The 23,766-nt window shown below is 46.3% G+C and overlaps 1 protein-coding gene and 1 pseudogene across 1 annotated transcript; both read right to left on the reverse strand.

Moving 5' to 3' along the window:
• Window positions 1-207: 207 nt before the first annotated feature.
• LOC148295609 (uncharacterized) lies at window positions 208-13,755 on the reverse strand (annotated as a pseudogene).
• Window positions 13,756-19,876: 6,121 nt separating this feature from the next.
• On the reverse strand, window positions 19,877-21,817 carry LOC110749919 (uncharacterized). Its single transcript, XM_021950120.2, has one exon. It carries the CDS (start codon window positions 21,815-21,817, stop codon window positions 19,877-19,879), a length of 1,941 nt encoding a protein of 646 aa, XP_021805812.2.
• Window positions 21,818-23,766: the final 1,949 nt, after the last annotated feature.

Raw genomic sequence — 23,766 nt, forward strand, 5'->3', positions numbered from 1 at the left:
ACTTCTTAAAGTGTTTATGGAGCTTCGATTTCCACTCTTTATAAGTGGAGCACATATGATCATCAATAAACCTCCACATAGCCGGATCCATGAGGTCAACATCAAAGTTGAACTACCCACAATTACAAAAATAAAAAATAAAAATATTTACCTTAATATTAATTGACTATAAACATAATTACACAGCATTGAATTGCTCACTCACCTTCAGTGCCTCTGCCCATTCTTGCTTATATCCTCTTTAGGAACTTTCTTCAATCCTAGAACATTCAGTGGAGCTTTCGCACGAGTGATTATTCCCATCTCATTGACAAACAATGGGTGAGTCTTTATACCTTCCACTAATTTCTGCTCCGGATCCAACCGAATCTGAATTTGCCCCTGGGACTTATTAACCACGTCGTAAGTGCCAGCACCTTTTGTTGGACCACGAGTTTTCTTGTTATGCAAAGAAGTTCCTGCACAATCTCCATGCCATATAAGCAAAAGAAACCAACAAAAAATATAAACATAAATATTTTGATCACTCACTTGCTATGATCGATTGATCTGGTGATCATGAAGAAGACTCGTGTTGGTGGTTCTGATTGATGGGGTGCACTAGATGGTGGTTGTGCTAGTGAAGATGGTGGAAGTGGTGGTTGAGCTAATTTGTGCTTCTAACCTGTAGGTCGATCACTAGTTTTCTTCTTCTTTAAAGAAGGCCCTGCACAATGTTCATGCCCTAAAGCAAAAGAACCCAACAAAAACTCAGTCATTTAAATAAATAAATATAAACATAAAGTCGATCACTTATTTGTTGTGCTTGACTGATATGGTGGTGAAGAAGAGTCATGTTGTGACTGATGTGGTGCACTGGGTGGATGTGGTACAAGTTGTTGGGTTGATTTTTGCTTCTCACCTATAATTGGATCACATGTTTTCTTCTTCTGCAAAGAAGGTACTACACAATTTCCATGTCCTATACACAAAAGAAACCGGCAAGAAATTTTAGTAATTTAATTATAAAAAAATATATACAAAAAAATATTTCAGTCACGTACTTGACATGCTTAATTGATCTCGTGGCGGTGAAGAATCAGGTTGTGGTGGTTGCGACTGATGTGGTGCACTAGATGGTGGTTGTGCTAATGAATGTGGAGCAAGTGGTTGTTTAGCAAATTTTTGCTTCTTATGTTTACCTACCATCTTCTTGATCTGCACATAAAATTAATAAAAACCAATCTCTCATTTAAAAATTGTAGTACACCAAATTGGGGGACATGAAAAACCTAACCACTAAAAACAAAAAGATAAGTTCTTTGTAGTAAAAAAATAAATTCCATTAAAAAACCATGAAACAATACATAGTGAGGAACAGCAAGTTAAAGGTGGCCTCGTTAAAACCTCCCGGAGAAAACCACGTAGGACAAAACTCCGGGGTAGGAAAGAGTGCCACTCATACTTTCAACTACCAAAAGAATCAAACTCGCACATATAAAAAAAATATAAAACATGTATTAAAAAAAATGTCAATCCAAATCACTATAATCATCACTGTGAACACTATTTGACTCATCCCCTGACAATTGTTCTTCAATTGAATCATCATAGTAAAAACTTCCTCATAATCATCAACTCCTATTGGTTCCAAACTAAACTCCTCCTAAACTATTTCAGGTTCTGCATCATCTCTACGAAGTGAAGTGCTTGGTAATTCATTCTCATCTCGACTTGTTATCACAATATCATCACCATCTTGGTCTACTCCTTCATCATAGATTGTTTCAACTTCATGAGCGGCTTCACTTTCAGGAACATCCCACACATGTCTATGTCGAATCTTCTGAATTACTTTCCAACTAGAACCCAATTTAGGGTCGTCAAGATAAAATATTTGTTGGGCTTGTTTAGCAAGCACATACGGATCATCTTTATACCATACATTGGTTGTATTCACTGAACTGAGATGATAATCACAAAGAATCCGGTGAATCTTTTTCTTCCTAAAAAATCTTGGTTGAGTATTAAACGACTCACATTTGAAAAGTATAACATGATACCCATCTTGAAAACCTATCTTCACAGCATTCACCAATCTACCATAAAAGTTAGATTGTTGATCACCATGTGTCCCAGGTACCATAACCCCACTGTTCTGAGTTGTGCGTGTTTCTTCTATATGTTTTACATGCCACCGAACTTTATTTACAACTCACCCTGTATACCAACTCTTTTATCTGGACCATATGCTAATGCATATAATTCGTTAGTTGCATCCCCCAATCCTTGTTTGCTCAATGTTTTGACACGAGTCTTTAACCATTGCGGAAACAATTTCCTTTGTCTCTGTTCCAAGTTATCTGGGCTTTCTATTCCTATCTTCTTTAACATTCTTTGATATGTTGGCTGCATACCCATCTGGAAATTTTACACATTTCAAAAATTCACAAAATGATTGACGTTGATGTGGTAACAACGTGTAGATTGCTGGGTACTTCTTAACTAAGCTAGTTTCATCTCTATGTAAGTGCAAAGCTCTTCGTATATTCATGTCTATCATATCCAAACGTGCATTGATCGTGTCTTTTGCCTTTCCTTCTATGCTCAATAGTGTCCCAACAATGTTGTCACATATATTTTTCTCAATGTGCATTACATCCAAATTATGTCTTATTTTCAACTTAGACCAATACTCCAATTCAAAGAAAATATACTCTTTTTTGTCCAATTTAATTCCATGGGCATTCGTTTCCTCTTTCTATCATAATTATCAGGGTGCTTACCAGGCTTACAAGGTCTGAGATGATTGAATTGAAGTAATATCTCATCACCAGAGAATACCCTCGGTTGATCATGCATCTCATACTTTCCATCAAAGTCACAACTTTTCCGCCACGGATGATTCTTTCTCAAATAACGATGATGCCCCATATAACAAGACACATGGGACATGCCAAGTAACCTTTAGTGCTCCATCCAGATAAATTGCCATAAGCATGAAAATCATTAATTGTCCATATCACAGTTGCCCGCATCTTAAATCTAGAATCAGTAAACTTGTCATAAGTTGGAACACCCTCCCACAACTCCTTAAGCTCATCTATTAATGGGCGCAAATACACATCAATATCCTTTCCTGGTGCTTTTGGGCCTAGAATAAGCAAAGTCATAATTGAGTATTGTTGTTTCATACACATCCAAGGTGGAAGATTACATGGAACAACCACCACCGGCCACATGCTATAACTTGTGCTCATACTTCCAAATGGGTTGAACCCATCTGTTGCAAGGCCTAACCTTATATTTCTAGGCTCCTGAGCAAACTCAGGGTACATACGATCGAACTCCTTCCATGCAATACTATTAGCTGGATGCCTCATAACACCATACTCATCAACTCATTTATCAAAGTGCCACCTCATTTGACTAGCTATATGCTTTGACATGAACATTCTTTGTAATCTTGGCTTCAGAGGAAAATAACGCAATACTTTTTGTGGAACTTTCTTTCTTTTTTCATTAGTACTTGATTTATATCTTGGCTCATCACACTCAGGACATTTATCCTTCCCAACATGCTCTTTATAAAACAAAGCACAATCATTCACACAAGCATCAATATTTTCATACCCTAGACCCAAATTTTTCAACATCTTATTCGTAACATAATAAGTGGTTGGAAAATTATGTGGCTTAGGACAAGCCCAATTTAGTGTCTCTAACAATATATCAAATGATTTGTTAGTCCAATGATTTTCAACTTTGGCCTGCATTAACCTTACCATGACGGTCAAAACTGAAAGCCCATTAGTACCGGGAAAAAGTTCTCGTTCGGCCTCAACCATTAACATCTCATACTTTTTAGCCGCAACCCTATGCACATTAGTTCCATCATCTTCCCTATCACCTACATCTTCATTCCTCCAAAAGTATCACATTCTCCATGCAAATCTTGATTCATGTCTCGAGGAAATGCATCATTTAAGATATCATAAGTAACATCATTGGGTCCAAGTGCCTCTACACCATTTGGAAGAATTGCATCTTGTCTAGGTAACCCAAATTTTTCCCCATGGTATATCCATGTGTGATAAACAGCAGACATCCCATACTCCCACAAATGTGCATGGACAGTTTGAAGAGCTTTCCATTGCGTATTCAAACATTTCTTGCAAGGACACCTCGTCTCATTTTTTTGATTCACTTGCTGAATTGCAACTCCCATAAATGATGCAATACCATCCATATATTCCTTACTTAGCCTATTTTTCATCTTAATCCATTGTCTATCCATGTGAACGTCCTGTAACGTAATTTAAGTGACGTCATATTCTTTCCGAAACTGAAATGTCTCCTTATAACATATAAAGGATTGTATATCTATGCTATTTTAAATATTATGCCTGATTAGTTAATTATCGTATTATTCATGTATTACTTCTATTTTCCGTATACTTATAAAAGATATGGAAAAATTTGTGTTTGACATATTTTATCAAAGATATGCAAATGTATCATTCACGTATTATGTGTGTATTGACGTATTTTCCAAACAGGGGCCCAAGGTTTTGTTTCATTTCTTTTACCTTTCTTTACTCATTTTTAGCTTCCAATTTGTATCTTGCATTTGTGTTGTGTTAAATAAGTGTTCTTTACGTACTCAAATTAGAACTTGTAGTAAGCCGACAGTTTATCGTAGGATCGACCCCGTACTTACAAAATTTATACCCCAACAGATTTGTGCACTTGCCGGTACTTTTAATTGGATGATTAGCATATTAATTTGTGTCAATTATTAATGCAACAGTGAGAGGGGGTGACTTTATATAAAATATTTAGATTATGAAATTTAGATACGGTGGCAATGCTTGTAATTTGCGAGATTTGTTAATTGCGGTTTAGTTATTTGAGATTCATGAATTGATTATTGACATTTTATTGAATACGTCAATTTTGGTTTTGTGTGCTATATTATTAAACTATATAATGATCTTAAAATAAAGCTCTATTATTTTAATAGGGTCATTCTTTTCCTTCCTCAAAACTTTTGGAATTTTTATTCTGATACATTTGAAATTACCTCAAGTCGTTTTAGCTGTATAATCTCAAAGTGTCTTTCTTGCATTTGGTTTTTACTTTGGGTAAATAACCGTAACCCTTGAAAAAATGTGGCTTCCAATGAACTACCAGCATCTAAATCCTATTCTCGAAGTAGTGAATTTATTCTATTACCAAATATACATTCACAACATATATATATCGATCATTCATCATCATAAAAATAATATACAATCATACAAATCTAGCAAAAGTTGGAAATTTCTATAACACATAAAACCGTAACCACAAATAAACCACACAAAAAAAACTGCATAAATTAAGAGAGTACCTCTTAACCAAGCAACTCAACTTCGAACCTACAGCAAAATTAAGACAAAGGAAAAAAAATTATATCAATGCTTAATAATAAAATAAAAATCATAGAATTAATAAAGCAATATTAGTCATATATACCAAAGGCAAAACTTAGTGAGTTTGGAGAGACATGTTGCCCTAAAATTCACACTCGTCATTCTTAAAATACATAAACTATTTTGAGACATGTTGCTTTACGAGGCCTCACTGGCTTGGTTTGGAAGTATCTAAAGAAAGAAAAAGTGAGTTTTATGAAAGGAATTTTTGTAGAAATGTCACATGAACTTATACTTTAGTTTTAGTTTGTCACCTTAAAGAAAAATTTAAGAGAAATGTCACTTGAATTTTTCAAAATCTATAATTTGTTATCTGAATTAACACTATCCAATTTTTCATCCATTATTAAGGGTATTTTAATCTTTCTACTTTCAAGAAGAAAAAAAAAAGCCTTTCTTTCCCTATCCTCCCTCTGTTTGTTTCTCACCCACAACCTCACCATCCCATCCTCACCCACAGCCCCAGCCCCACCCTCCCATTCTATTTGATGACTGCCTGCCAAGTACCTAAGCGAAAAACAAACAGCACATAGAGTGCTCTCCCTACCAACATATCAATAATCCAAACTCTAAATCCTTAATTTAATAAACCATTTATTTTGAAGATTCAGAAGAGAGCAACTGCTAAGATGTGACTCCGATTTGAGAACTGCATAATTGTGAGAAGAATGGAAGCGTTTCAAGACTGCAGAAGTGAGAGAAAAATAGAATCGTCTGTCTAGAAAAACTTCTTTTTTTTGATGAAATGGGGGGGATAAACCCCAAAGAACAACTAAACTTTATCAATGGGAAACTGACGGGCCCGAGGGGCCCCTAGCAAGTCATCAACCAAAACATCACTAGCCCACACAGGGGTATTTTCAAAAAAGCAAATGCCCAAGTCAAGATTGTAGCTCCACCTAGTAAGACAGTTAGTAAGATAATTCTTCTCTCTGTAGACATGTTGAATCTGATAATTCTCAATCTTAAAGAAAGAAAAGTTATTGCATGCTTAAAGACAAAGTTATATTAGAAACATTTCTTTGTCATGAGCTTTCAACTTTCAAGAGAGAAAGTTGCGTACAAAGTAGGCCTGGAAAATGGGCCGGGCCGGGCCAACCCGGCCCTAAGAAGTGTGAGCCCAAGCTCTATCTTTGATGGGCTTTTTTGGTCCTAGACAACTATCGGGCCGAGCCGAGCCAGCCCTCTATGAAATATACAAAGCCCAGGCTCTGCCCACGGGGCCAAACTCTTTCGGGCTTTCAAGACGGGCCTATTTGGCCCCCAGTCTGTATTAATATATATAACATTAATAAATCTTGAAATCAATATAATATTTAGAGATTTTAAATGCCAATTAAGGCATTTACCAAAAATCTCAACTAAAAATTCAGTTAAAATCCAAATGGGGCTTTCAGCAACCCCAATAAGAATTCAAATGGAATGCCGATGTAAAGAAACATAGGTAAAGTAAAGCTATTTATAAAGGAAAAAACAATTGTGTTGGTGTGTGAAGTCGATGTGGGACAGAAATAGACACCCACCCCCACTTACTCTTTCTTTTTCTTCCTTCCCAGCCTCCTCCACTTTATCTTTCTGCTTTTGCTCCTTTTGTTTTGTTTGAACTTTGAAGTATTGCCCAATCCCACATCGTTTTCTTAAGGCAACCTCCCATTTTTTATCCATTATAAAAGGCTTCCAAATATAAATATTATTGCTCACAAAATATCATTAAATATAAGTTAATTAATTATATCGGGCCGGGCTTTTCAAGGGCCTCAAAACAAAGCCCAAGCCCTGCTCATAAATTGTTGGGCCGAGCTAAGCCCGCCCAATGTATCGGGTAAGCCCAGAGTTTAAAAAATTGGGCTGAGTTCGGGCTGGCCCATCGGGCCTGGGCTTTATTTCCAGGCCTAGTACAAAGCATGGGCTTTCAACTTTCAAGAAAGAAAGTGGCATTGAGTTTTCAACTTTTATGAAACAAAGTTAAGTTGTCGACAAAATTTTCTTTGACATTAAAAATATTCTTTTGGGGTGATAATACCAAAGGTAGGAAAAACAAAATATTCTTTCACATTAATGCTTTAATTAGTAATTAAGTATGAGGTTCTGCGTGTTGTTTTTGGGATGGGAAAGATTAAACAGCTTGTTGTTACTGTTGTGATTATAATTTACCTTTTGGCTTGTTTTATGAAATATCCAGTTACCAAAAAAAAAGCTACGATTTGTAATTGTGTTTTCTTGGTCAAATCCCACCGCCGTGCCTTATTTGACCCACGTGTGTAAATTACGGGTCCTTGCAATATAGAAAGAACAATTAATTTGCACTAGATTTTGGTACTCAATCCTAAAAACATCCTCCCTCACCACAAATCGTAGCTTTCAGCTGCTTATTTTTAAATTATTTTTATTTTATTACAATATGTGCCCTTTGCAATTCTTTTGGCTTTTGTTCAAAGTTCAAACGCCCTCCTTTTTTTCTTCAAGTATATAAAGGGCACGGCCACTTTTTTGGTACCAAGAAAAACCAAACCCCAAAACTGAAAATTCAATCCACATGGAGATGGAATCTGCTAGTTTCTTCCAATTTTCAAGTGCCTCAGATTTCTCACCAGAGTCTTCTTTTGTGTATTGATTTTATTTACATATATGTTTGTTTAGTAGTATTGCTTATGTTGTTGGAATTTCCTTGTTAATTAGAGAATTTGAAATGGACTCTACTCAAAGCCAACCTATTCAACATTATTTCAAAGTTTCAAGATATTGTTATTATCACTGGTACACAAATGCATCATTGGATTATGACCAATAAAAAATTTATTATTGGATACCCATGCTCGCTTTTCTTCTTTCCAAGTTGTATTTGTTACTTTTTTTCTGTTTGTCAGACTTTACTCCTGCCTCAGTTTTGAGCTAGTTTGACATTGCTATGCTTTTTTAAAAAACTGCTTCTGATGTGCTGCAAGAATAATGAAAAAAATCAGTTAGGCATTTGATAAACTATATTTGGAAAGTATTGTGAGCAATCAAAGTGTTTGGTAAACTTTTATACATAATAACGAGTATATACTGTTGATGCTCAAAATGGTTGGGCCAAGATTGAGTCCAACTTAGTGATGAGGTGTGATGGATGATGGGTGAAGGTGTGGACCTTCAGCATATATACGAGGACTTGGCCAAGCGATAAATATACAAAAGGCAAGATATACGTGGTTCACCTTTAATGAATGGGCTACGTCCACGGAGAAGATGTTCTCATTATGATATTGTTTACATTTGTACAAGGGGGTTAGACCCAAAGATAAGTGGAAGAAGGCCTAGGGCCAAAGGTACAAAGCTAGAAGTCTAGAGCCCAGGGGTCGAGTCCCCAGGTCTGGAGACCTAGGACCCGAAGGCCAGGCTAGCAGGAGAGTCCTGAAGAGAGAGAGAGAGAGCCCAGCTTAGGATAGGATCGCATTGGGTCCGATAGGATCGGATCCCTTTCTAAGAGGAGAGCAGTCCTCTTTTATAGGTGAAGGGGAGTCTCCACTTCTTGTAGTCTTCCAATGTGGGACTCTTGACATTGCCCCTAGTGGTGACATGTGGCAAGGCTTCTTTGGCGAAGGTGATGACCTCTCAAAGCATGGCACGTGGCTAATCTTGCTTAGCTAGTTGCTCGGTTAGTTACGGTGTCAACATATAGATGTTTGTGCCTAGTAAATCACGGCCATAAGTTGGCCGAAGGAGCCCTTTCTCTCGGCCCTGGCATTTGTTCGTAAAGGCTGAAACGCAGCGTTTCGCCAGGGTAGTTCGCCTTCCTGAAGACAAAAGAAGAAATGCTAAGGCATGATCATCTCGGCCTCAAGCACAGGCCGAGGCCGAGGCCAGGCAAATTCCGGCCAAAGCATTAAAGGCAAATCATCACGTGACAACAGGGTCCCAAACTTCATTTAATGAAGTAGTGCCTGTCTAATGCAGCAAACCCACTGGCCACAAATAAGCATTTAATGCATGAGGGAAGGTGGGAAGTGACTGGAGTCAGGATTTGGTGATGAGAATCAGAGTGATTAGACATGGACATTCTCACAAGAATTCTGACAGCCTGAGATATTGGTTCACCAGCTATCCAGGCCATAAATGCGTCTCCACGGCCAGAAGCTCAAAACCTGATCAAGAGCGGCGGCCGAGATTCACCAGGATTTATGGGGTCACACCACCATACTTCACGATCCCAAATGTCGATTGGACTGCCCACTTGCTCCAATCCAGCTCCACCATGCAGATTTCCAGCCTCGATTACTCCTCCAGGGACTCTTCCTATAAATACTAGGCTCAAACTACATTCAAAGGGTTCAACACCAAAACAAAGCCTCCCACGGAGCAACTTATTTTTTCTTGTAATGCACTTTCAATAACTTTACTTGCTTTCCTAGGAGTAGTGTTAGGTTGTAAGGAAAATCCATTCATCAATATATCATACGACCCTTGATTTTCGAGGCGCCGGAGCACCATCCTTGTTGTTCGCTCACTCACCCCATATATCACATGACTGCTGCTCCCTGAGCAGCGCGCCGGAGCACCGCCCAAAACCCACCATCTACACCATCACTCAACGGCCTTGTAGTTCAGGCCGTGAACCTAACAGCCGACACTATTTCCTCTCTCGGCTACAATCGTTTGATTAGAGGACGAGTTCAAACATGCGCACCACTCAACCATCTGTCTGCCGCGCGAATCTCACGGCCTGGAGTTCCGGGCCGAAGGGATGTGTGTTAACACGAGGTTTCCTGCTTTTGGGTGCGGTGCGGTTGTGCGCGGGCGTGCCAGCACGGTTTACTGTGCGTTGAAGTTTAGGTGAGTGTTGGATGGGTGAATGGTGCGCCTGTTTGATCTGTCTTCCTGGTCAAACGATTGTAGCCGAGAGAGGAACTGGTCTCGGCTGTTAGGTTCACGGTCTGAACTACAAGGCCGTCGAGTGATGGTGTTGGTGGTGGGTTTTGGGCGGTGCTCCGGCGCGCTGCTCAGGAAGCGACGGTCGTGTGATATATGGGGTGAGTGAGCGAACAAACAGAGATGGTGCTCCGGTGCCTTGAAAATCAAGGGTCGTATGATATATTGATGAATGGATTCTGCTTACAATCTAACACTACTCCTAGGAAAGCAAGTAAAGATATTGAAAGTGCATTACAGAAGAAAATAAGTTGCTCCGTGGGAGGCTTGTTTTGTTGTTTGAACCCTTTGAATGTAGCTTGAGCCTTGTATTTATAGGAAGAGTCCCTGGATGAGTAATCGAGGCTGAATTTGCGCATAGTGGAGTCTGATTAGCGCAAGTGGGTAGTCCAATCGACATTTGGGATCGTGAAGTATGGTGATGAGACCCCAGAAATCCTGGTGAATCTCGGCCGCCGCGCTCAATCGTGGGTTCTGAACCCCTGGCCGTGGAGACGCATTTATGGCCTGGATAGCTGGTGAACCAACATCTCAAGCTGTCAGAATTCTTGTGAGAATGTCCACGTCTAATCACTCTGATCTCTATCACCAAATCCTGACTTCAGTCACTTCCCACCTTCCCTCATGCATTAAATGCTACTTTGTGGCCAATGGGTTTTGCTGCATTAAACAGGCACTACTTCATTAAATGAAGTCTGGGACCCTGCTGTCACGTGATGATTTGCCTTTAATGTCTTGGCCGCAATTTTGTTCCGCCTCGGCCTCGGCCTATGCTTGAGGCCGAGATGATCATGCCTTAGCATTTCTTCTGCGAACAAGTGCCAGGGCCGAAAGAAAGGGCTCCTTCGGCCAGCTCGTGGTTTATCAGGCACAAACATTGCCCCCACATCCCTGGGTAGGGGCCGAATGGATTCCAAGGGATGGACCCTTTGCATTCCTTTCTGAAGTGATTGACAACTGGGGCATTAAATGCGCAGACCAGTCGGCGCATTCTGCGCATTTAATGCCTCAAGCACGTCGCGCAGACCATCATTGCCCAGGGCGTCGCGACGCCTCGTCAAATGAAACGACGGTCACTGTCATAACTTCGCGTGCTCTGAGTGCGCTGTCAGGCCGTTTCATCTTTCGAGACCAAACCTTCAATCTGAGCCCCAGTGCCGCACCCAACCGCACCGCACCCAAAAGCAGGAAACCGCGTGTCAACGCACATCCCCTCGGCCCGGAAACCCAGGCCGTGAGATTTGCGCGGCGGACACTTTTGGCACGCCCGGTGGGATACTTGTCAAAATTTATGGTGGAAACTAGGACACAGGCAAATCTCAAAAACAAAGCAGTCGAAATGGCTTCTGAGACTCCTGAGTCCGCCTCACCAATCACAACTACCGAGACCGAACGTACGGTCGGGGTCTCGGCCAGCGTTCCAGTAACGACGGATCGCACGGCCGAGTCCATGCAGGAACAGGCAGTGGTGGAGGAACTGATGTCCAAGTAGGCCAACAGGATAGAAACATCCTTCATGGCCGCGATGGACAGGTTCTCCTCAGAACTGCGGACGCTTTTTCAGGAGAGGATGCCTGTGGCCTCGCCCGCAACACCTCCCAGAGCCGGACCGAGGAGCCAAGAGCGCGAGAGAATTGAGCCTTATGGCGAAAGCAGCAGCCTCGGCGTCTCGGCCCACACGCAAGCGTCAGGCTACGGCCAGCATCCTTTGCCGCCAACCAACAGCTGGGGGCAGGCCCAGCCCACAAGGGCAAACCCCGGGCCAAACCAACCGGCAGAGAAAGCATGTAGCCCACTCCACGCTCTAGCCAAAGCGTTCAGAAGGAGTCCTACGGTGTCTATAGCCGAGAAATTCGGCCCAACCCGTACTTTGACCGATCAAGCGCAGTCCGGCCAAAGCAGTATGACCGAAGCGTTACCACAACAGTGCGAGCAAAAAAGCGTGACTGTTGCACTACCGTCGCAAATACACGGTTCGGCCATTCAAACGACAATGCAAGTGCGCCCAGGTTCCCTCCATGATACAGATCAGCAGAACCAGGTGACCGTACCTCGATGGCCGGCTGACCGAGATTATCTCGGCCTAAACCATGGTGTTCCACTAAAACTACCCGGCTCGGTCATAACGGCCGAGCCCGTTGCTCAAACAGCCCGACAGGATTGGCCGCGAAATATTGCGCAGCAAAGCAGGCTGTGTCAGGGGTTTCGGTTTGACGACATCCGGCCAATTGTGAAAGACGATTTAATAAAAGGGGAGCTGGAGGCACCAGATTACCCAAGGCCGTGCCCATCAGAGGAGCTTAGCAACACGCATGATTTATCTCCTAAAGTTTTTTGGGTACGCCGTGTTTCGAAAAACTCGGCCGTAGGCACATCTACTTACGTCTCGGCCAGGAGCCAAGGCACTAGCAAGATACTAAGGCTGACGGTTCGATTTCTCCAAGATATCAGGCAACACCGCAAAAGGAAAGAGGACTGCTCGCGAATGATGCCCAAGAGTTTAGGGAGTTCAAAACAGTTGGAATTCGACGCCTACTACTCGGTGCAAGTTCAAAAGAAAATGGCACCGAGAACCTACGACAAAAAAGTCAAGAAAAAGAAAAAAAGGGGAAGTAGGCAGACGGGCCGAACAAAGGGCGCGGCCGTCATATAGAAAAGGAAAGTATACGTTTCGTTTTTCAGAAAAGGGGGGCCCTTGCCTTACATTTAGTTAGAAAGGGCATTACTTACAAAAGAGAACGGCCAGTCACGGCCGGGATAATATACATTTTTGGTCTGTGTGAAGTCATAAAACAGAAAACAAACTATATATGTAAATAATGTATGTTTGTGGTTAATTATTACATCCCAGAAAAGAAGAAAGAAAATAAATGTATATATAAAGAAGAGTAAGTTGGAATGGCCGCTCTTCGCCCGCCTAGACCCCTTTGTTGAACATTCCCCAGATCAGGCAGGTGATCTTTCTCCAAGCGATGTCCCCACCATTGATGTCCGCTTGCCACCTCGCTCGAATCAGCTTTCGCTCTGCCAGGGCCTTCTTCATCTCGGTTGCGACCTTGAGGATCCGCTTGGCCGAGGATTTCAGTTCGTGCCTGGTCGCGACCGCGCCGTCTCGGCGCTGGAGTATGAGATCTCGGCGGGCCTGGAGCTCGGTAATCTGGGCCTCAACCTGCACAAGCTCTTCATTCTCTCGTTGGACGACGAGGTCATTTTCCTTCAATCGAGCCATGGCAGGTTGAACTTGTTCTTTAATCACCTCCAGATCCTGCTCGAGCGAACTGCCCTCGGCCATCCGCATGACGGCTTCAGAATACCGGGCGATCATCTCCTCGCCTTCGGCCAGGCGGGCTTGCAGTTCATCCAGTTGAGCCGAGTCGAGCAGACCAAGCGCCATGGCCGTGTCCAAGCAGGACCTAAACTCCGAAATCGCCCCAGCAGCGGTCATCTGCCGAACATCGAGGAGAAGGAACTCCCGGAGCCGTTCGATAACGGTCTTGGAATCCTCGTCCAAGGGAGCCGAGGTCGAGCTTCCCCCTTCCTCATGGAGGCTGGCGTACAACTCGTCAAGATCATCGGGGGAGGAGGTTTCCTGAACATAGGAAGGAGCAAGGGTAAGAGATAATTGACTAAGACACAAAGGAATAAACAAAAAGGGGGAGGTCGAATACTCACGGGGAGCGAAAGGTCGGTCATAACCGCCGAAGTAGTCCGCAGGAGACTCGGCACACTCACGACAACCATGGTCAGCGGCGGCGACGAGTGAGAAGGCTAGAGACAAATATTCGGTCAGAGGTAAAAAACAGATCAAACAAGAACAATGAAAACTAAGTATATTGAAGGCAAATTCGTACCGGGCGAAAGGAGATGCCGCTTGGGCGACGAGGGGTGGACGTCAAAGGCCCACTTGTCGCGTCCACAGCAGGATCTTCAGCGGCCTCGTCAGTTGCCTCGTCAGCAGCCTCTGCGTTGGCCTCCTCGTCGCCCTCGTCGGTAGCCTCTTCGGCAGCTCCCTCAGCGGCCTCTTCGGCGATTTCCTCAGCAATCTCTTCGGCCGTCCCCTCTGCAGCTTCCTCCGCGGGCGTCACCTCTGCAGGCGCGATCTCAGCATCCCGCGCCTCAGCCACTTCTTCGTCGGCGGCTGCCCCCTCAACCGTCGTTTCTGCGGCCCCCGCCTCCTCAACCACCATATGGGCATCGGCCGCCTCCTCGATCGTAGCCTCCTCCTCGACTATTACCACGTCCTGAGGGAAGAGACAGATTACCATAATGAACAAAAGGGGATGCCAGGGAGTAATACTTACGATCGCGGGGGGGGCCTCACTCATAGTCGCGGAAGGAGCCTCCTCTTCACCTCTACCCTCCGAGGAGGTAAAAAGGGTCCTCTTCCTCGGTCGCTGCGGGGCCGCCATTTCGGCCGCGGCACTCTGGGCCGGTGCGGCCTCGGCACCCGATACCTCTCGACTCCTCTTGCGACCCGACGCTATGCATACAAAGAAAAGAGAGGAGTAAGTTGACCAGAGACAGAGCAGGTTTGAAAAGACCAGTGAGGGATAGGTAATAAAAGGAAAAGTTAGGCGAGGCTTACCTGCAGCAGTAGATGGACGAGGCATTGGTGAGGCTGGCACGATCCTATGCGCCAGCGTTTTTCATCCCCCCACCACAGGCGTCGCCCTGGGAGCTGAGGCCGCGGTCAATAATGGGGCCGCGGTGGAGGCCACGGCCGCTGACCTAGCCAGGGGAGGGGCGGGCACCCTGGGGGCGACGACCGGAGCACTCGGCCGGGGCGGCCCGGCTGATACCTTCTTCACCTTGCTGCCTTTGGGAGTGAGACGGTCCCAATCTGCATTCGTCAGGGCCGCCCTCACGGCCTCTTCAACAGGCCGAATAAATCTGGCCGAGATGCACTCCTCATACCAGACCCTCCCATCCTCGTCATACGCATTGCGGCGCGACCAAGGCGTCAGAGTCAGGAAGGTCATTCCCTTTTGAAGCTGAAAGGTGATCTCAGCCACCCCGTGCTGCTGGGAAACGTCGGCCCTCCAAGACGATAACCGGTTGGTTGATAGAGGAAGGAGGGGGGCCATCTGGATTAGGCCGAACTGCCGAGCCACGAGGTTCGGCAAATACACCTCGGCCCCGGCTTTGGATAGGCCGCAATGGAGGTCGTGCGAAACTAGGAAGGAGCCCCAGATCTCCTTCAGATCGTTCTCCGTCTCAACATCAGGAACGACGGAGAGGTCGTGGGTCAGGAATAGGGGGAACGGCCGAGCAAGGCAGATTCGGAACTGCGTACCAGTTCTCTCGGCCAAGCCGTAGAAGAATTTGTAGCAGAAGGCCGTGAAGTTATGCTTCTTGGGGGCTCGAGCAAATGCGTTGGCCAGCGGCTCGTTGTCTTGGGAAGCGGCCGCCCCCCTCAGCTCTGGGAAGTAGGCCTGCAACCAGAACTGGAAGGCCCACAGTGGACCACCGTGCTTCGGCTTCATCCCATCGGTAACGATGTCATGAAGCGTGCGGTAGATGTGGCCAAGCAGGAACGGGCCGAGGGCTAACCTGCCGCCCTGTGCTAGGTAATCGGCCAGGTGGGCGAACTCCATGGTAACCTTGTTCGCCTGGGTGCAAAACACGAACTTGCACAACCAGTACAGCAAGAACGCGGCGTGCTCAACCTCGCCGAGGGGGTTAATGACATCATCTTCAGCTCTGTCCTCTACGCCGAAGTTGCTGTAGAAGCTGGAGTAGTTGAGCATGTTCTTCGCCTTGCTCCCAGCAACTCTCGCAAGAGCAGGCCACATGGCCTTAAAGCTCCCTTCTGCCTCGGGAGCGACAAGGGCGGCGTTTACTTCCACGCCGAGGGGAGACAGGCCGAACAGAGCGGCCATGTCTAGAACGGTCGACGTCATCATGCCGAACCGAAAGTTCATGGTGTTGGTGGCCGACAACCAGAAACACAGGGCCGCGGCCAGGAGCGACCGATCCATGACGAGCGGCCGATCGAATAGCTTGATCAAGTGGTAGATGCCTTGATCCTTCTATTGCTAACCGAAGAAATGCTCCATCCTCGGCAGCTACTTCTCCCAGTCTGGGGTCACGGTTGGCCATTGCTGTTGCGGCCTGAGGACATTCCAGTCCTGGAAATCTCCCCCGTCAAAGGCCGAGAGATCCATCAGGTTGTTCTTCAAATGGGCCACAAGCCTCTCTGGCATTCCGCCATTAATGGAAGGGCTGAGAACGCAGGAATCGGTGGGGGCGCCATCGTCATCAACCCAGGGCATAAGGACATCAGGGAGGATCGAGCCCTGAATATCTCGGCAAATAGCCTCGAATTCAGTTTGGAAGGTTTGGGACCGAACTTCAACAGATGCGGGGGTACTGGAGGCCATTAGAGCAGGTTTAGGGTGAGTGTTTAAGGGGGAAATGCGAAAAGGGTAAGGCGGAGCTCTCTGGTAACCTTGGAGGTTCGAAGTTTTGTGGGTTTTTTGAAGGTTAGGAGAAAAGGGTTTTTGACAAAGTTTGGGCGTCTGAGAATTCTGGAAGCGTAAGGAGAAAGTAAGGGAGTCCGAGTTTTTATAATGGCGCTAGAATTCGAAACGAAAGGGTGTGTCTCTCTCGAGAGACGTAACGCTCTGTCAGCACGCTCAACAGGAGCAACGACGTGTCAAAAGCCCAGAGGCCATCGCTTCCTCTGACAAAGCGAAGCGACGCCCTGGGCAATGATGGCCTACACGACGTGTCAAAAGCCCAGAGGCCATTAGCTGTGAGTCGCTGTAGATGCTGATCTGAATTGCCCCCATGCTTCTGGCGAGCCGTAGGCCAGCCAAAAGTGCCTTGTATTCGGCTTCATTGTTGGACGTTCGGAAGCCAAACCTGATGGCATATTCAATTTTAGCTCCATCGGGAGCGGTGAGTACTAGACCAGCTCCGCATCCTTGTTGGTTTGCCGAGCCGTCCACGTGTAGGATCCAGAAAGTGTCTGCCGTGCAAATCTCACGGCCTGGAGTTCCGGGCCGAGGGGATGTGCGTTGACACGCGGTTTCCTGCTTTTGGGTGCGGTGCGGTTGTGCGCGGGCGTGCCAGCACGGTCTACCGTGCGTCAAGATGTTTGATGAGTGTTGGATGGATAAATGGTGCGCCTGTTTGAACTCGTCTTCTTAATCAAACGATTGTAGCCGAGAGAGGAAATGGTCTCGGCTGTTAGGTTCACGGCCTGAACTACAAGGCCTTTGAGTGATGGTGTTGGTGGCGGGTTTTGGGCGGTGCTCCGGCGCGCTGCTCAGGGAGCGGCGGTCGTGTGATATATGGGGTGAGTGAACGAACAACAAGGATGGTGCTCCGGCGCCTTGAAAATCAAGGGTCGTATGATATATTGATGAATGGATTTTCCTTACAACCTAACACTACTCCTAGGAAAGCAAGTAAAGATATTGAAAGTGCATTACAGGAAAAAATAAGTTGCTCCGTGGGAGGCTTTGTTTTGGTGTTGAACCCTTTGAATGTAGCTCGAGCCTTGTATTTATAGGGAGAGTCCCTGGAGGAGTAATCGAGGCTGAAAATCTGCGTGGTGGAACTTGATTAGAGCAAGTGGGCAGTCCAATCGACATTTGGGATCGTGAAGTATGGTGGCGTGACCCCTAAAATCCTGGTGAATCTCGGCCGCCGCTCTCGATCGTGGGTTCTGAACTTCTGGCCGTGGAGACGCATTTATGGCCTGGATAGCTGGTAAACCAATATCTCAAGCTGTCAGAATTCCTTGTTAGAATGTCCACGTCTAATCACTCTGATTCGCCTCACCAAATCCTGACTTCAATCACTTCCCACCTTCCCTCATGCATTAAATGCTTCTTTGTGGCCAGTGGGTTTGCTGTATTAAACAGGCACTACTTCATTAAATGAAGCATGGGACCCTGCGATCACGTGGTGATTTGACCTGACTATCCTCGGCCATGACCCTTCTCGGCCTCGGTCTCGGCCTTCAGTCGAGGCCGAGATGTCCGTGCCTTGGCAATTTCCTTTGATTTTCAGAAGGGCGAAGTATCCTGGCGAAACGCTGCGTTTCAGCTTTTACAAACAAGTGCCAAGGCCGAGAAAAAGGGGCCCCTTCGGCCAGCTCACGGCCGTGATTTATTAGGCACAAACAGAAAGGAGTTGACTGGTCAAGACGACTGCCGTTCGGTAGGCCTTCCTATGGAGGAGTTTTTTCAGGTTCCGAGGCCTCCGAAGGTGTCAGTTCAGCGATGAAGTCCGCCACGGCTTGTCCTTTTTCGGCAGGCCTAGGTTTGAACTGTACGTCGAATTCTCCCAACTCGATCGCCCATTTCACCAGCCTACCGGATGTTTCTGGTTTTTGAAAAACCTGCCGAAGGGGTTAGTTGGTTAGAACGATGATGGTGTGGGCCTGGAAGTAAGGCCTCAACCGTCGGGCAGAAACGACCAGGGCCAAAGCCAGCTGTTCGAGTGGGGGGTACCGAGACTCTGCCCCCTGTAGGGCCTTACTCACGTAGAAGATCGGTAGCTCCGCCTTCTTGGGTATTCGTACCAGTACTGAACTGATGGCAGTGTTGGATACCGATAGATATAGGGAGAGAATTTCCCCAGGGAGGGGTTTGGAAAGTAACGGTGCTCTGCCCATATAGTCCTTCAAGTCTTGAAATGCATTATTGCATTCGGCAGTCCACTCTATATGATGTTTGCCCCCTTTCAAGGCTTTGAAGAACGGTGCACACTTGTCTGTGGCTTTGGAGATAAAGCGAGTGAGGGCTGCCACTCGTCCGGTAAGGCTCTGGATGTCCTTCTGTGTCTTCGGCACCTCCATGTCAATTATGGCCTTGATTTTGTCGGGGTTAGCCTCGATGCCCCTCTGGCTGATCATGAAACCGAGGAATCTCCCAGAAGATACGCCGAAGGCGCACTTCGTTGGGTTGAGTCTCATTCGGTAATCCTTCAAGATGCCGAACATGAGCGATAGGTTTTTCAGATGCTCTCCTGCCGTTCGGCTCTTTACTAGCATGTCATCCACGTAGACCTCCATGGTGCTTCCGATCTGCTCGGCGAAGATTCGGTTGACCAGTCTCTGATAGGTTGCCCCCGCATTTTTTAAGCCGAACGGCATGACGTTATAGCAATACAGGCCTTTGTCTGTTATGAACGCCGTGTGTTCGCTGTCGGCAGGGTGCATGAAGATCTGGTTATATCCAGAGTATGCGTCCATGAAGCTGAGCAATTCGTGTCCGGCAGTGGCGTCCACCAGCTGGTCGATGCGTGGCAATGGGAAGCTATCCTTCCGACAGGCCTTATTGAGGTCGGTGTAGTCCTGGCACATTCGCCATCCACCCTTTGCCTTCCGAACCATGACTGAGTTTGCCAGCCATTTCGGGTATATGGCTTCCCGTATGAAGCCGATGGTCATGAGTTTGTCCACTTCGTTCTTCATGGCTTCATACCGTTCGGCATCATAGGATCGGCGCTTTTGCCTGACCGGTTTGAATGCTGGCGAGATGCTCAGCTTGTGGCTGATGATATCAGGGGATATGCCCGACATGTCGTTGTAGGACCAGGCAAAGACCTCCGAATTCTGCCGAAGGAAATGGATGAATTCGGCACGGAGGGTGGCGTTCAGCATGGTACCGATCCTTACACACCGTTTCGGTTGACGCTCGTCCAGCGCCACCGTTTCGAGATCTTCGGCAGGTTGTCCCACCGGAATGGGCGTTCCGGTTCATTGCCGTGAAGGCTTCCTTTTGCTTGTGGGGAACTGCCGATTTTAATGCTGTGGCGTAGCAGTTCCGAGCGCTCAACTGATCGCCCCTGATTGCTCCCATGCCGTAGCAGGTTGGGAACTTCATGAGTAGCATGTGGGGGGACAAGTGGGCCTTTATTGCCGTGAGCGCCGTTCGGCCGACAATAACGTTGTACGCCGTAGGACAGTCCACCACAAGGAACTGGTCGTAGACCATGGTCCTTCGTGGGGCTATGCCGAAAGAGATTGGCAGACTGACACTGCCGATTGGCTGGACCAGGTCTCCCGAAAAGCTTAGGAGAGGCGAGAGTTGCCGATTGACCTGGCTGTCATCTATCCCGAGTTCTTTGAATGCGTCGGCGAAGATGACGTTTACCGAACTCCCATTGTCGATTAGGATTCGGCAGACATCGAATTCGGCAATCTCGGCTCGAATGATCATAGGGTCGTTATGTGGGTAGATGATCCCTTCCTCTTCTTCCTCGGAGAAGGTGATGGGTTCCCACCTGACTTTCAGCATCTTTGTGTGGCGGCTACTTTCAATGCCGAGGACTTGGGGGTACTGTGCCGCCCTGAAATACTGCTTTATCGATCGGTTGGATGCCCCGGCCAGGGTCGGGCCTCCGCTGATCGTGCTGATCATGTTGATCTGCCGGTTGGCGTTCGGCACTGGCGCCTGCTGGGGCCTGGCTATGTATTGATCCAGTTTGCCTTCCCGAATCAACCGCTCGACGATCTTTCGCAGGCTTATGCAGTCCTTAGTATTGTGGCTGTTCTGCTGGTGGTATCGGCAGAATTTCCCTGTATCCCTGCCGTCTTCCCGACTGGGCTTTCGGAATGCTGGCTTCGGGATTATCTCATTTTCGTTCCTCAGCACTGCTTCGTAGGAGGTATTGAGCAAGGTGAACACCTCCGTCCCCTGGTTATGTGCTGGTAGTGGAGCTCGGTAGTTGTCCCTGCCGTACCTGCTCTTGTTTTTCTTGGAATGCCCCTTTTGGGAGCTTCCGGCATCTTTACGTTTGTGGCTTTCAAGGTACCCAGCAGTTTGCGCAGCTGGCGCGAACGGCGATGCCTGTACCATAGAGGAACGCTGTATGGCTTTCAAGGTACCCTGCCGCTGTATAGGTTCGGCCTTCGAGTTGAAGTATTCAGCTTTGGCGTGGACTGCCGCTTGTTTCATGAGTTCATCGTACGTACGCCAATTGCTGTTGTGTACCAGATACAGAAAGTGTGAGGACCGTAGGCCACTCTTGAAGGCGTCGTAGGCTGCCCTGTCATCGGTATCCGGACATCTCGAGTATTCATGGCTGAATCGTGCGGCATACTCACGCAATGGTTCGTCATCTCTCTGCCGGATGGTATATAGGTCATCGGCAGAGTACAGTCTGTCTGTCTGAATCATGAAGTGGTTCAGGAAGATTTGCTTCAGCTCGTCGAAGGAATCGACCGTCTCCGGTTCCAAACGGTAGAACCAATTCAGAGCCGCTTCTGTGAGTGAGGAAGGGAACAGAAGGCATAGGCCTTCGTCACTTAACCCTCGGCACCCCACTGCCGATTGGAAAGAATGGAGGAGCGTTAGTGGGTCCTCCACCCCTGTGTAAGGGGTTATGCGTAGGGGCTGCACGTCCCTATCCTGCCGTGAGTGCCTTATGCGCTCGGTGAAGGGTCCTGGCCGGAGCCTTCCCCAGTCCGGCTCCTGAGAGCGAGTTCGATCGTCCTCCATCTTCTGTACCCTCTGAAGGAGGAGGCGGATGACAGGGTCCCTGTCCGGTATCTCCTCCGCGGTTTGATGCACCGATCGCTGCTGGGACCTGATAAGGTTAACTTCAGAGAATTTCGTCGGCGTTGCCGAACGGTAGGATGATGACCGGTTGGTGGAGGGAGCGTATTCTTGGTCAGACTATGCCGTTGATTCCAGGACTTGTATCCTCCGTATTGGAGACTTCCTTCCCATGTTTCTCAGTCGGGGATCGTCTAGGCGGGCGTTTATCCTGATCGGCGATTCCTGCCGTTCGGACTGCCGTTCTACTTCCCGCTCTAGCAACCTGTGTCGGCAATCGGAATAGACCTTCTCCGGCATGTGGGGCTTATTTTTTGGTGCCGGGACCACCAATTGTTTAGACGGCGCAGGCGTTGCCTTTGCCGCCTTCTTGCCCTTCTTCTACCGACGGGGAGTCTGCAGGCTCTCGGAAGATCGATTGGTCTGAAGGTTTTGCGTTTGCTGTTGGTTCAGCAGCTGTTGTGTTTCTTCCACTCTGGTCGAGAGGAGATTATTGTGTTCTTGCATCCTAGCCATGTTCTGCCAAAGGGACACGACTTGGGCTAAAAGCTCTGCGTTCTTAGCAGCTTGGATCGCAGGGGGATTAGTTGCCGGTGTGTATGGGGCTTGAGCTGGGCTCACCCCGCTTGGCATGCCGAACGGCATCCCCTCCTGCGGTACAAACGTGGTTTTCGCGTTGGTCCCCATAAGTTTGGGATAAAGGGTCGATTTTATCGTTTCCCACAGACGGCGCCAAACTGTTGATGCCAAAAAGTGGTTCTCTGACTTTAAGGGTCAACTTAGTAATTTTGCGCCTTCGGTATCCTTGATGCCTCGGTAGTCTGCGTGATCTGCAATATAAGCAAACGCACGGTAAGACCTAGGGCACCGATGTGGTACCGGCCGAAGGCTCTCCGATGCTTAAGTAAGTTCGGGAATAGAAAGTTCAACTGACAGATCAATAGGCTTATATGCCGTTAGTTCTGATTACCTCCATTTTGGGATAGTTGGCCTCCTTTTATAGGTCTTGGGAGGTGTGCATTTTGTTGATAATTTCGATGTGGGACTATGGACGTCGCTTGGGAGCGTGCCACGTGTCCCAGGTGAGGGCGTTGCCCTAATGGAGAGATCGGTAGGTAGAGTGCCGAGGGCGCCTCTGACCTAGCCCAATTTCCTCCACGTGTCCTGCTCTTATTGGCCGTTTATTTTGGGTGTAAACAAACAGTTTTATTGAGAAACAAGGCATAATAGCCATGATTTTTGTTCTATTTTTTGCAAATCAAATGATGGAAATCTATAAAGGGCTAGACAATGTGATTATAAAAAATAAAGCTTCTTTAGGTCCGAATAAGAAAATAAAACAATCAATTTAAGAAAAAAAACACCAAAAACACTTAAAAGGACAGCATTTTGGTAGAGTCATTCCGTCTTTATAATGTATTCGCAACAAAATCACTTGGTCGCTCAATTCCATGAAACATTTTTAAGCGGTCAAATTCTTTGGCAACGAAAGGTATTTTGATGACCGACGAAATGTTTCATTGCATGATTGTCTAGTGTTTCCCGCCTAGAATTCCATCTCCCGCCCATTTACTTGGCGACCAAATTACTAAATAGTCGTAGATTCCAACATTGAAAGGAATCATAGTTGGTCGCCAATACTTGGTGTTTCATCACAAAACCCTTGATCAAATTTGATATTCTTAAATAAATCAAATCATAATATAGCATAATAGATAATACGATCATCATTATATTGCAGACTAGTCTACAATGTGAATCCAATTTGTAACTAGTATATTTAAACAAATAAAATCATAATATAAGCTAACATGATCATCATTATAAATTGCTATCATGATCACATCTTGCTTTTCTTTTGTTTCTTTGAACATCCCATCCGATCTTGTTAA

The sequence above is a fragment of the Prunus avium genome, chromosome 3 (genome assembly GCF_965620075.1).
Source record: "Prunus avium chromosome 3, drPruAviu1.hap1.1, whole genome shotgun sequence".
Classification (NCBI taxonomy): domain Eukaryota; kingdom Viridiplantae; phylum Streptophyta; class Magnoliopsida; order Rosales; family Rosaceae; genus Prunus; species Prunus avium.

What these genes read in the sequence shown, in the direction of transcription:
- LOC110749919 (XM_021950120.2), bottom strand. Translation starts at nt 21,817, where the DNA reads ATGGAGGACGATCGAACTCGCTCTCAGGAGCCGGACTGGGGAAGGCTC.